The 15,074-nt window shown below is 36.7% G+C and overlaps 1 protein-coding gene across 8 annotated transcripts in view; it reads right to left on the reverse strand.

The window, feature by feature from the left end:
- Positions 1 to 6,735: 6,735 nt before the first annotated feature.
- The window catches only part of ELAVL2 (ELAV like RNA binding protein 2), a 65,588-nt gene continuing 57,249 nt past the window's right edge, over positions 6,736 to 15,074 (reverse strand). For 3 of the 8 annotated variants that reach the window (XM_077816470.1, XM_077816468.1, XM_077816467.1), the window contains exons 5-7: positions 13,273 to 13,498; positions 7,561 to 7,599; positions 6,736 to 7,066 (exon numbers count right to left, since the gene is read on the reverse strand). In XM_077816470.1, the coding sequence (XP_077672596.1) occupies positions 6,736 to 7,066; positions 7,561 to 7,599; positions 13,273 to 13,498 (596 nt within the window). Of the gene's footprint in view, positions 7,115 to 7,560; positions 7,600 to 13,272; positions 13,499 to 15,074 lie in introns of all 8 variants that reach the window. The other 5 variants (XM_077816471.1, XM_077816469.1, XM_077816474.1 and 2 more) reach the window with 4 other exon arrangements.

The raw sequence follows: 15,074 nt of genomic DNA on the forward strand, positions 1-15,074 counted from the left end.
AGTGCTTCCCTTTCAGTGGGATCAGCCCATCACATTTTACAACAGTGAACTATTTTTTTTTTAAACTAAGTTCAGAAGTAAAGTTTATGTGTATTCTTTGTTTGTACCTAAATGAAAAATGGAAAATGCAAAAAAAACCCACCCCTCAAATTTCTATTTTCGAGATACTAGAAAGTTCTGCAATAGGGCTGAGGCTGTGGAAACAAAGGCGGATACTGCTGTTCTTTGTAGTAAATTTGCAACATAGATCAGTGTGAGAAAGTAACTGATCCAACCAGGTCTCTGGAGTAAAACTTTGCAGACAGAAAATAAAAGCTGTCAGATAGGATACACAAGCAGCCTGAAGTGAAGGATGTAACTAAACTGTTTCGGTCCACCAGAATAGTGCCAATGTTAATCAAGGACAGAAAAATAAACAGTCTGTCACCTGCCTTTCACTGACCACACTTTACAACTGCATGTCACAGCACAAAGAAGCTTAACATTCCAATAAAAGAAAGCTGCTCCTTCCTCAATCCCAAAGCACATGTAACTTTTAAAAGCATGTTTGGAATAATTTTTGTCTAAAGAAAATGAGGGTCAGAGTGAAGATCACAAGGAGCAATAGGCCAATCTTGGTCTACTTTTTAAAAATATTGGTTTAAATTATTATAGGACAAAGCTCGGCAGCCACACACAAAAATGGTCTTAGGAAAAAGTACAACGCCTCGGCAGATAAGTGATGTGCCTAAAGTTAAGCCTGTACTTATGGTTCATTAAAGTAATTTAAACATAAGCATATGCTTGTCTCAATGGGGGCTATATAATATGATAATTGAATGGGTAAAAAAAAAATTGACTTCAGATTAGCAACAGGCCAGACAAGCTAAATATAAATCTATGCATTCTTTTTAAGCCACACTGGTCTTGTCCTTGATAGAAACGAAACAAGTTTGGTCTTAATTCCCATCACAAACTGGGAAGTCAATAAACTAAAGTTACATGAGACCACAAACTCATTTATGTTAGGTTGTGAACTGATGTAGTGCATATGAATTACAGAACTCCGTGGGCCAGATTAATTTTCTATAGTTGTATTTGATTTTAACGAGTATCAGGGGGAAAAAGGGGAAGAGGACAGGAAGTCATGAAAAGTGGAAGTACCAGATACAAAAAAGGAAGTATCAGAGTACTAGGTCTTGCTGAAGTAGGCCACACCAACATAGAAATTGTAGTAATAGTTACAGAAAAGCAGTAATAAGACTCCAGCTGGTTTGATAGCATTAGATTAGAGACCTTAACAATATTGTCAAAAACAAATGCAAAAAGTTACCATCTTGAAGTCATCAGTAATTTATATTTATTGGATTTTACACAGTTCCAACCCCAGTTACTGTTAGTAGTAATAAAGTTCTAGGTTATTTTTGGAAAACGCTATTCACTCTGAACAGAGAAAAAACAGCACCTTACCATGTACTTTTAAGCATAAGTCCCAGGAAGGTGATGACAGGAACAACTAAAATCTATGGAACAGAAAAGTAGAGTGGGAAACAGGACAAGTTATTCAGATTTGATTTATCCTAAGTGTAGGATTCATTCCATGCATTACCACAATGCATCTGTCTACAGTGAACACTCCACATATGAAGCAGAGAGTTTTCATGATTAATCCTTTGTGTCAGCAGCCATGAAATATCACACTGGAAGCAGTCAGATGTCATCTTGGTCAGTCATTAAACAGAAACTTTTTTCAAATGAGCTTAATAATGAGGAATTCAATGCAAAAAATAAGTTCTCTTGTAGTTCTGAGAGCTCTGTTCATTAGCAAGTTCCAGGTGATTCGTTTTATATTCTGGTAGGTTACTGGTCCAGCTACAAAAGGTGCTACTATACAAGTCTGGCAAGGACAACAACTCAGACGGGAAATAAGTATATATTATCTTAGTCCTGACGGAGTTGGAACCTCATTTCTGGCAAGCGGCTTTCGTTCAGAACTTTTTTAGATTCTCTCATGATAGGCATAAAATAAAACTGTCGCAATTTTATTGTTAAATGTCATAAGTAGTCTATTGCTTTTCAACTCAACTGTGAAAGTGGTAACAAATATTGTACATCAACTCACTATTTCTAAATATTCATAATCTTTTTCGGAGCATAATCTAATATGAAGAGCATGACGCAAAAAAACAGCTTAAAGATTCTGAACTTCGCCAGCACATTGGTAATAGGAGACAGCCCTCCATTCCTAGGTCACTCATTTCAATCCCATCTAGGGTAGTTACCAAGAATCATTAACAGCTGATAGCTGTTTGGCATTCTATATGCAATGCATTTATAGTCTCAATCCTGTTCCTAATAGACAGGCACCCACATTACAAGAAGTTACACTCAGTTAGCAGTCTGAGAAAACAAACGCTTGCTTACTACTGGAAGCAGTTCTCTTCCAGACTAGAGTTAGTTGGGGATTGGTCCTGCTTTGAGCAGGGGGTTGGACTAGCTGACCTCCTGAGGTCCCTTCCAACCCTGATATTCTATGATTTGGCATATAGGTGGTACTTTTGTCCCGCTGCTGGCAACTTGTGTTTCAAAACATCTTCTATATAAAAGACTGTGCATGTCAATCACCAGCACAGTTAATCTGCATTTCTTATAATTACTAAATCCATTCTGTTAGTCTCCAAATGTTTTCCTGGCTCTGACATTTTAGTTTTAACTGTAGTTTAATTTTAATTTTTCTTGTGCATGAATTTGCAATATGAGAGGATTTACCAGGTGTCTGCAAAAGTTAGTCTAGCATAAGGTGCTGAATACATACACAAACTATATTTGTCAGATATATTTAATAAATATTATACTTCAAAAGTTACTGCTCCCAACTCTACCCACAAAACAATTTTTGCATCTCCCATCCTATTTCTCTTGTGAATACCACAAAAGCTTGCATCTGTTACAAAACCCATTTCTGTATAACCTCACATAGAACTTTTACATTTGTTTAATCCAGTTATGAACAGCGCTAATCAGAAATGCATTGCTGTGAACTTTTGAATCTGTGTTCCCCCAAAAAAAACATTCTTCTGTCAAACTGCATTTATAACAACTGGCATTTAGGGTTGTGTTCCCAATTGCAAACTTGCTTGTGTACACATAGCCCTTTGAAATACAAGTATATAGTATTAAAGACAGGTATTTGTGTAAATATCACATTATTTATATATAGTTGAACTTAAGTGATAGCTTCACTTAAAAATATTGGTTTGAGGGGAATAGAGAGAATATTGAAGTTATCTTCCAATGTAAGCATGTGACTTGAAACCATAGGTTTTCCTTTCCCCTAGTGTGAAGATTTGTCCCTGTTGGGACTTGAACTCAAAAAAGCTCAACCACTTGAGGTTAAATAAATAAAATTAAAAAAAAAATTCTATTTGCTGCCAGGCATAGAAGCTCTTACATCCTCTTTTCAGGCCTCCAGCCACCAAAGGATATGATGATGATATAAAAGTCAGCGTGTACACTTTTTAGCTAGAGCAGACTGAAGCTTTTTCTAACACCGTAGTTACGGATTAATCTACTAAGTATTAATATCTATATGTAACTCTTCTCCCCCCACCCACCCACACGCAAGTAAATCCCACTTGAACACAGAATATCGACCAAAGCTGCAGCACATTAAGAACACACACCATATGGTTATGCATCTCAAACACAATAAGAGTAAGTGAAAAACCAAGGTGAAAGGAATTTAGGAATATAGTAAGAAGAAGAACTGCAATGATAGGAAATTTCTGATGCTTTATTACAGATGTTGGATGTTCAGGGAATTGAAGTGAACAAAACCAGTGAGATTAGGAGAAACTCTTTAACAGCAGATCGGGGAAGAACTTTAAATACTAATTGGGAACGGTCTCTGCAACACATATGCTAACAAGAAGAATGGTGGATTAATTAGAAATGTATAACCCTGGTTTTGGATACAGGGGAAAAGATTAATACTGTAAAATAATCACTAAAATGACACTGCCTCTACATAGTAAACTTAGTTTCTTTTCAGGGTTGCACTTATCCAATGCGTGCTATTGAAATGACCTAACATCTCAGCTTACTACAAAAAAATGTATTTGGTTTGTACAGACTAGGCTGAGTTCTGGCCTCATTTACACCAGCACAAGCTAAGAATAACTCCAGTAAAACCAATGGAGCAATTCTGAATTTACCCTGACTTAACAGAGAGCAGTATTTGGCTCCATTATTCCCCCCCGCCCCTTTGCTGATCAACCTGTCCACTAGAGGAAAACCTTTCACCCAATGAGAAAGCATAGCTATTAAAGCAGAGGAAAAAGTTAAAAAGATCTGCTCGTCAGACTGTCTTCCCTTCAACTTTGTTTATTGATGTACTGAACATGAAAAAGTACAAAGGATCCAAACACAAAAGAAAACATGTACAGCCTCTTAAATACTAAACAGAATATATTTTCTATTCCAACAGATGTGAAGTAATACTGTACAACTTCAAATAAATACCAGCCTTACATTTTATTAAGTGCTCTGATAAACACTGTAAAGTGAAACCCAATTTACATGCCTTCTCATCAATGCCTTTGTTTGCTACAGTAGTATAGGAAAGAAGCATGTAGCTACTGTTTTCCCCATATTGGAAAGTTTTTTATTTTCTAAAGTATATACAAGTTTTAATGCAGAGGATAAGCTTCAACAATCTAAGTGCACCTAAGAATGAGAGAGAGTGCTCAGGAAGTCAATTGAGTTTTGAATAGCATTGAGTGGGTCAGCATGAAAACTCGCTTATTCACTTTAGCACGCGCTTCACAGTATATGTACTGTACTATACTGAAAAATTTATAACTACAGTCTAAAAGAATAAGAACCAAAAGCAACTGCAAAGATAATGTACAACTATGTTATGCATAGCACATTGCTTGTTCTAAGGGGAAGCATATGAGCATCTCAGTTTATACAAAAAGCAGGACGTAACTATATAGTTGTCAGTGCATCCTGGTGAAGGCATTATAGCCCTCAGCTTTTTAAAAAATTTATTATAAGCTAGATGCTAATCAGAAAATATTTTGTATTTTTTCTTAAATTTCTTCAATACATGGTAAAGACTTTTATTTCCCCAAATAGTGATTTAAGCATCATACAAAGTTAAATTTAATAGTATACAGGTATTTATGATTTTTGTATGAAAAATGTAAGGAAATTTGTTCAAATCCTATGGTTATACTCATTTTTACCACAAACATATTTATAAACAAAAATGTAGCATCACCATAAACAGCTGAAGCTAGACTATCTACAGACAAAATTAGCAACAAATCTGATGCACTGTAAATTCAAGTCCTCAGGACAATGAAAATGAATAAGCAGACCTCAAGTAACAATGTTAATGCCATTTACAAAGGAAAAAACTCATACGAAAACATTCAAAATCTGAACATCACTTGGCAACGTAAGTCAAAAATAAACCAAAACCAAAATTAGCTGAAAGGTTCATAAACGCAAGGTCTTATTTACATTACACAAAGCTCAGGTGTTAGCCTTGAACGTAACTTTCAAAATACTTTCAAATATATCCAACTCAGACTGCTTTCGCTGATTTGCTGCAGCGCAAACCATGTGCAACGTCTTTTCTTAAGACAAAACAATTCTTCAAACAATACTGCAAGTACATCACTAAACACCATGAGCTCTATCTGAAGGGAATTCTTTAGGAAGAACAGATTTTTTTTCCCCCATCTCTCGGTAATTTAAATTTCTTGCCTGCTCATATATTTTTTTTTTAATTTTCATTTGTTTCAAAATCACAAATTAATGTGAGCCACCTATCACATAATAACCAGGATGATCAGAGATTTCACTGATGATTACAACAATGAAACCACCAGTGTTTCCCATTGATTCTACTTCTTAATACAAAGATCTCAAAAGTATTTCTACATCATAAATCTTTCTAAATTTTCCCCCAACCATTGCAAATTTCCTGGTAAGTTTTAAAAGCTCACTAGGTGTCATATGAAGAGATTTCTCAAAGTATTCAAGTCAAAATATTTGTTCCAGGACCAGTAAAAAGTTTCTCCAAATTTTTCTTTTTTATAAAAATAGATGCTTTTTTTAAACCCACATCAAAGAGGCTCTTATCTCTTTGGCAAGGTACTGCTTTACGAAAAGTTCTCCAGTATTCTTACAATAAGCTTTTATTATAATGTACCCCCCCCATCCCCAACCCAAATCATAATTACAAAATAAATACTGTTTATAACTTTATAAATAAAATGTAAACTTCAAAATACTTTTCTTGAACAGACAAAACAACAATGCATTAAATGTAAATTAAACACAAAGCTAATCAGGAAAATACAACATAAAACAACCAAGTTAGGGATTACAACACAAAGCCTCAATATTTACTCACATGTTCAAGGCAGTTATGTAAAAGAAAAGAAACTTCTTCCCTTAGCTGAAACATTTTAAAAGGTCCACCTTCTCCAAAGAAGGCAATAGAATGCATTGTGACAGGTAAAAACCCTGTACCTCTTGTCCATATTCAAACATAAAAGATATTTAAGAAGTTTTAATTCAAATACTAGCAATAAAAAAATGTCACATATTCTTAGGATGCTAAGTAGTCATTTTATCCCCATTTCAACACTGACTTACAAAGACATTTACTAATGTATAAAGTTTCTCTTAACTTGCCTTTGTTGTATAGTTTTCATATATAAATGGATTGAGGATAACTCATTAGGCTTTGTGCGTTTTGTTTGTTTTAAAGGAGACCTGCAAGACTCTGTCCCCAAGACGGTATCCATTCAGGCTGGCTATTGCCATGGCTGCCTCATCATAGTTGGTCATAGTCACAAATCCAAAACCCTTGCACTTGTTTGTGTTGAAGTCACGGATGACCTTCACATTGGTTACTGCTCCGAAGGGTCCAAACATTTGCCACAGAATGCTCTCATCTGCATCAGGTGCCAAATTGTACACAAAAATGCACCACCCTGTTCCTGCATGTCCAGGGATATTAATTCCGGCCAAACTGGTCATTCCATCAATGGTCATTGGTGAAAACCTACTAAACAATGTGGGAAACAAAGAATCAAGAATAAGAATAAAAGAGGGGCTGTTTACAGTCAGTTCCCCCCAAAGCTATTTTTTTTAAAACAAATGTAGACTATTTACAGTTTGCATGAACATTCCAACCAAATTAAATTTCACATTGTAAGTTACATTCAAAGTGTACAGAGATTATGCACAATGCTGAATGGCACTACACAAGTGACTGGCTAGAAGAAATAAACATTTTAAAAAAAGAAAAACCATGCCAAAAACTTGAGGATTAATGATAAAAATCAAGAGGAACTCCATGGAATAGATACAAGAGGTTTTCCCTTTAGTGAACGATGGACTGAAAATGAAAACTGTTTCAGTTGAATGTCTCGACATGCAAAAAGAACCCAACACAAACCTTAAGGGGAAAAAAAAGTATTTACAGTACTCCAAAATACTTTCTCTAAAGAACTAGTTTGTTGGAAAAGTTATTATCAACCTAATATGATTCTTTATTACCTCTTTACTCCATAAGCCATATTGAGCAGATTGTCCAACCTGCAAAACATTTAGCAAAGTATTCAGTCTCTGGATTTTCTCCTATTCTAAGGAAACTCAGTATATTATTGCCAGTTTCCTTGAACTGTATTCCACAGAATGTGTATGCGAAGTCTGAAAGCTGCTAAGAACTGTGACATACCTTACAATACATGAGGTCACTGCAAGAACAGGCACATGTCCTCAAACAACATGCACGCTCACATTTCCATCAGGTAGTCGTGTGTAGAAACAAGTTTCTAGTCTCCAGATTAGCGTAGAAAGTTATGCTGTCACCAGTGACCACAAGCTCACTGGAGCTCTCCAGAAAAATCAGCTTTCATGTAAGATTCAGCTCTTATTGAGAGACATTGATACTATGTTGATGGGGAGCATAGATGTACCCAGATCAGTGTACATTTCTCTATTATTGACAGTTGTTAGGAGAACACTTATCTCAAATTATAGAAATAAAAACATAAAATTGTTCAATATTCTCAATTCCACTTAGGGTGACCAGATGTCCCGATAAAATCAGGACTGTCCCGTGTCCTGACCGACGTACGGTCAGGACGCCATTTGTCCCGATATTTTGCTTCGGCAGCACTCCGGCTTTTGGAGTTTTTTTGCGCTTGGGGAAGCAGAAAACCTGGAGCCAGCCCTGGTTGGGGGGTGAGCCTGTGGCTGCCCCCCCCCCCCGCATGTGTCCCGACATTTTGTTCGTGTCATCTAGTCACCCTAATTCCACTGTTCTTGTTTTACCGGAAATTTATTTCCAACGTAGGAAGGCAGACCTGCTATTAGCATTACACTTTTCCCCCAGAACTTGTTAAGTAGCAGTGTCAATGCCTCCTTGCCCAGCTGCAAATCCTTTGATAAGTGGAATGCAACCAACGCGAGGATGCCAGAGCATCCCTGAAGATTTAAAACCTATGAATTAACATCTAACCATGTGATTCTCAAACAGTGAGGCTCCATGGAAAGACTCCAACTTCCTTCTGGGAAAACTCATGCATGCCAAGGGGAAAAAAAACAGAATATTCCCTCTTACTTTACAGTTTAGGACTCTACAAAATATGAATTGCCTGTACATTCAGTAAAAAGGGAATGGTTTATTTTATGCTGAGTGAGATGTTAAAATCAGCTAAACGAGGGAAAAAAATTAAGTAGCTGTCCTAGTTCACATTAGGACATACATCTACAGTGCACTCTTCTTTTAATAAGAAGACCAAAAGATGTGTTTATATTGGGAAGTGCCTAAATAATGCCTATACTGCCGGCAGAAAGGCAATATAATGCTTTGTATCAACATCTCATTGAACACCTATTTAAAGGGAGGATGAAGATAGGGGAACTACTCTCAAAGGGCAAAATGGGATTCCCCCCCCAATGTACATTCAGTAATTTTTCTCTGAGACTGTCAATGAGCACCACTTATGAAGGTGTTTTGTGATGGGATCATATCCAATAGAACATGGACTGAGATCACCAAATCACATCATGTCATGCCACTGAACAATCAAACTGCAACTTTTCAGTATCTACTCACTTGAGTTGATTGAACCTGTAATCTAAAGGTGAAATCTCAATTATTCTAGTCATCTATTGCCAACACAGGGTATTGTATTTGAGCTGTCTTAAGAAAAAAAATAAGAGTCCCAAAGAAACCTACCCCACGACTGCTATTTGTGAATAGTAAGAAATCTGAAATACTGTCATGTGCGTTATATAGTTCTCTTGAAAACTTCAGAAAAATCAGTTTGCTCCAAGCTTCTTCTCTGCAATACATGGAGCTATGATCTTCCTAGAATGTATTAGTCAAACTACTTTTAAGAATGATGACAAAGTTTTGCATCTGTTCTTCTAATTTTTTTTTTTTTTTTTTTTTTATAATAAAACCAACTGCTGTATTAAGTTGAAGAGCAACAGCAGGTACCTCCTAGTAGGTATTATAATGGGAAAGAAAAGGAGGCTTGCTGCTTGTGGTAACTCAAAGCTACGCTCATAACTGAACAAATAAAACTAAATATTTTCTAACTATGAAGACTAGATCCAAGTTCCCGTCAAAATAATAAATTTCACTATTACATCACTGCAGTTTGATTTCCTATTTCCAACTTTCAGTAACCCAGAAATTCTGATCTGCGAACACTGCTATCATTTTTATCGTTTTCTGAAGCACAAAATGAAATGAGTAGCATAATTAAAAATTCTATTTTAATTTCAAACAAAGCTACAGCAACTTCTGGGAAGGAGAGGCTTTTTCAAGTGCGACATGATAGAGTTTGTAGTTTTTTGCCCACTCAGTACTTACCCAAGAACCACTGGTCATGAACTAGCATTTTGTGATCATACTTGCTTTAATTTACGACTGGTACACCATTAAAACCGAAGGACATCACAATTAAGTTCTTTATATTGATCAGTGTCCCTTCCCCACTCATACTTCCTGTACAATACACTTGTATCATACTATGAAGTGTTTTAAAATGAACTTACAAAACAACTAAGCCAAGTTTTCCAAACGGGGGCACCTAAACAAACAGTTTAAATTTCAGAAGCATTCACCACTCACCTCCTGTGTATTTATACTGAGAACTGAAAGTGCTCAGCATATCTGATACCCAGGGCACTTATTTGGGTGCCTTAACTTAGATACAAATGTTTAAAACTGCTCTAAACCTTTAAAAATTAAGTCAATCTATTTAGGCAGAATTTTAAACTGACATTTAATCTTGATGGAATTTTTCTATAATTAAGTTAGAAACGAATTTAAGGACAACCCTCAGTAGGCATCACCTCACGGAAGGAAATAAATTTACCACATAAGGTCTAGTCTACATTCAGATGTTGTACTGGTATAACTATGTAGGCTAAAAACATCACACCGTTTAGCCAGTATAGATACATTGGCATAACTGTGTTCATATAAAGGGGCTGCATTATTATATGCGTGAATAACGAATATAAAGGTAGCTTATTCTCCTTCCTGTGCAGGAATAAAGCCACACTGCTATAAGCACATTTATACCAGTGTAACTGTATCCACCTGAGGGGGTTTGTGCTAGTATAGCTATGCAGCTGTTCTTACAGCAGAGCTACTTGTTTGTGCCACAGTAAGGCTTCATGCACTGGTGAGCTTGGCTTAACCTGAGTTAGAGGCTCTGGATTCTACAGTGCTCCAGTGCACCAGACTGGAAATTCAGTGAGCATTTCAGATTACATTTAAAAACAAAGGGACAACATTTTCAAGAGTGATTTTGGATGCCTTGATTTCTGGGCACTCAACACGACACAGTTCAGAAGGGCCTGATAATATAATCAGTACAACAGAATATCCCTTGTCTTCTTCAATTTGAAATTTAATTAAATTTCACGTTGGCCATACATTTTCAGGATACTACCAAATTGTTTATCAAAATCCATGTAACTGCACAGCAGAAGCTATTAGAGGGAAGTTTACTGAGAGATATTGGGGATCATGGAACCAACATATTGGGTAGATGTTTCTCGTGAAGTAATCAACAAATGAAATAAGAGCTTATATACTACAATTATGTTTGCTATACAAGCCCTAAGATATATATAATGGATGTAAAATTATGACACATTTTAAAAGTTAACACCCTATTGACAAGACAGCATGTTCTGGAGGAATAAGTCAAAAAGGCCCCAAATTCAAATCCTGCCTCTGCCATTGATTCACTGTGTGGCCTTTAGCCAGTAATTTCGCTTTTCTGCCTCACCTTCCCCACCTGTAAAAATAGGGAAGACCACACTTCTCCATCTAACTCACAGCTTGTGAGATTCAATTAGTGTCTACAGAGTGTTTTGAACACAAAAATATTACAACAAATACTATGCCTTATTGTTGAGTTTGATAGGACAATTCACATTTCCCTCACAGCAATTGTTTCAAGCTGCTTTCAGACACAAGCAGACATCACTGCATCTGTTTGCACTCTTTCTGCAACCATATCAACTAGAAAGATTATTTTATATTAAACCTGCAAAATTATTTTCCAGGATCTAAGAACAGGATAAATTCCATAGCTCAGGAACACATGGGATCCTTTAGGGAATAGTAATAGCTGGCATATCCCTATTACTCACATAACTAGATTAAAAGACTGGGACAGACACCATGATCACTATTCAAGAGATAACACGTACAGATACTACACCACTGGTATTAAAGATACCTCAGTTATAATGGCTATAAGAAGAAAACAGACTTTTTAATGGAAAAAACTGTACCTAAAATAGGAATGACTCTGGGATTTTGATGGCCAATCTTACCAGAAGGTGCTGAATGCCACAAGACAGAGGCCTTGGCAGCAAGAATTATTTACCTCTGTTTTCAGGTCCGCAAAACAACTCCCCCATGAGCTTACTTCAGCACAGTGCATTCTGGGATGTGTCGTCTTAGCAGTGCAATTTCCACTCCTGCAGTCAGCACTGGAGCAGGCAGTCTGCATATGGAAAAAGGGCAAGTCTATTTTTATTCAATATTCAGCGGTTTTCTGCAGCTTAATAATCTTTTTATACCCTAGTTAAGGAAATCCACTGAATACTGAATTAAACCAGTTACCCTTTCCCCTAAGACAGACTGCCTGGTCAGCACCGGAGCATTACTGGACGGGGGGTGGGGGGCACTTCATGTCACCAGCACTGAATGCCAAGAGGTTGTGGAGCTGTACGACTGTAGTCGCTGGTGATCTGCTTAGCGGAGATGTAAACAAACATTTAGAACGTCTGCCAAAAATGTGGTCTATGATGTTTGTTTGGGCATTCAGCCTTCTAGTGAGGGTGGCCAGCTTGCAGCTTTTGTAAGTGTGTGTACACTTTTCAAGGAGATATCAGCTGATCCAGTTTTTACTTAGAGAGAACGAAGACTGTTTTTACTGTATATTTAAGTTTTTCAATGTTTAATGCATTCTAGTCACACACCAGGAAAAAAAAAGCAAAAAATCACTGATAGAAAAACAAAAAGCCATCGGGTTTATGAATGTAGATACAGTATTTGTTTCTCACCATCTGTCCTTTTTGATACACTAAATATCACTGAGAAATGTTTATGGCTGTAAACTCAAAAGCATGGGAAAAAAGATCCACCAAAAAAGTACACACCACACAAGATATGTGGCTACATTTTAAAAATGGAAGTGTAGGGTCAAACAAGGAGATATATGGCAAGCTGAATTTAGATCTCTAACTAGACACAAAAAAAGTAAGTGAAAGGTAGGATGGGGGATCATGTTTTGGCTGTGGCACACCATATGGCCAAGGAGGAAATTAAATGGTCTAAACCAAAGTTAACTGAATTGACTTGCTTATGAAGTCAATAGTACTCTACGAAATTAAAAGTAACTTTAAAAATCATGACTCTCTACCGATGCTGGCTTGGGAAAAAATATCCTGGCTTAACATTAAATTTTGCTAATTAAATAGCTTAACCAGACCAGAGCTTCTAAATATCTAGTAGACAGCAGTGCTTTTTTTTTTTTTTTTTTTTTAAATTGTTCTGCACCTTGCATTTGGAAAACTTTCAAAAATATGAAATCTCATATAAAGGGGGGGGGGGGGGCGGATCACTTCAGGAGGAGAATGGGGCAGGACGAAACTGAAATGGACAGGCTCGTGGCAATTCCAGAATTCAATGGTTCAGCCATAAACGTAACATATTTGACTTACCTAAAGCGTTGAGCCTGCTGAGCTAGAGGTCCTGGATACCTTCTGTTTGGAGACTGATACAGCTGGGAAAGGATGGCCTGATTGGTTTTTTGGCTTGGATTGTTAGCAAACTTTACGGTGATTGGCTCTGTGGCACCTGGAGGTTTCTGCCCATTCAAACCTTTGATAGCTTCTTCTGCTTCAATCCGCTTGTCAAATCGGATGAATCCTACACCTCTTGATACCCCTGCATAGAGTGAAAGAAGCACATGTTGATTGATTAATTCAGGGGACTTGTAGAATGCAGAAGATTAAATGTAGGTTTACAGGTTACCATAAACAAGAAACTTCCACAGCAGAGATTCAGTTCTGGCAACAAGTACAAAATGTGACTTTTCTAATACTACCCAAACCTATTAATTACAAATACAACAGGCCACACAGTACATCTGAGCCACTTTGTATGCAAAAGGAGATCGGGGAGGGGAAAGGGAATTCTAGCTGTGACAGGATTCAAGCAGTTAGAGGGGAAAAAAATTCTGAATTCAGTTGATTCTACACTTGTCTTTATCTGGCACTTTGAAAAAGACTTCAGAACCAGCCATACAGTAGACTAGATAAGGAGGAAAAGACTAAACTATTTTTGAATTAAAATACTTGTAGCAACATCCCCCCAACTTCCAGCCCATTTAGGGTGCACTGGAGAAAGGATGCCTACAATAATTGTGCCATGTTCAAGACTGAAGTACAGATTCTGGGTTGCAACAATGGGAATTTCTGCTATTTTAATCGTCAGTGTTCATGTTCCTATAAACTTGATGCAGGATTTCAATATTTCACTGCACAGCATTTTAGCTCCCTCAACAAAAGAGCCTATTTCCAGCTTTCCTTGTCCATAGATTTAAGATATATTGTGGAAGGGAGGGGGTGACTTGGAAACATTTGGTGCAGGCAGAAAGCAAGGAGGGTACAAACAGTAAAAAAAAGAGGGAAGGACTAAGGAGCACATTAAACCTCAAACCTCAAACAAGTGGCTTAAAATGAATTCACTTTACTTGGACAAATTAATGGGAATAGGAGGAAATTGGAATTATTCAGAGGCCTACTGCATTTTGTTTCATCAGCGAAAGGACAAGGAAAAGTTAGAAGTTTGTCCACAAACTCTTAAAATTATTTAAAGGAAAAAGAAATTCTATCATCAATCAATGACCATTTAGAACATCAAAATGACAAGGAACAAGAGTAAGGAAGTTTAAAGAGCTGAATGGCACAGACTCAACTTTGCATTTCTTATCTGTCAGTTTGTGTCACAACATTATTCTTCAAATCATTTTGAATCTAACGCTTCCCTTTGCCTTTAGAATAGTGTAAAAACATACTTAGAAGGCTGCAGAATACTTTTCTAGGATAAAAACAGTTCTTACATTAATTCGTATGAGAATGTGTATTTAGGGTCTTCTACCCACTGTATTTATTAGGGTGTACTACACACTGTATATTTATACATTTTAGAAGTCTATTCACCTGTTTATTTTGGTACCAGATCATACATGCTATTTCCACATGAATACTCATGAGAAACGTAATGAGTATTTAGTGGACTGTTTGTAGGTCTTGGGACTGGAAAACTGCATATTCTAATTCTGGCTCTACCACAAAATTGGTGTTTCATTTGGGCAGATTGCAATATGCATCTCTCAGTTTTTCCAGCTATACAATACCTACATGCAATTGCACACTAATTATCGATAAGTTTTCACACACTATTATACATAAAACATACTAAATTTGGTGTTATGCTTTCAACGAAGTTCTGAGTTTAC

Source organism: Eretmochelys imbricata, chromosome 5 (genome assembly GCF_965152235.1).
Source record: "Eretmochelys imbricata isolate rEreImb1 chromosome 5, rEreImb1.hap1, whole genome shotgun sequence".
Taxonomy (NCBI): Eukaryota; Metazoa; Chordata; order Testudines; family Cheloniidae; genus Eretmochelys; species Eretmochelys imbricata.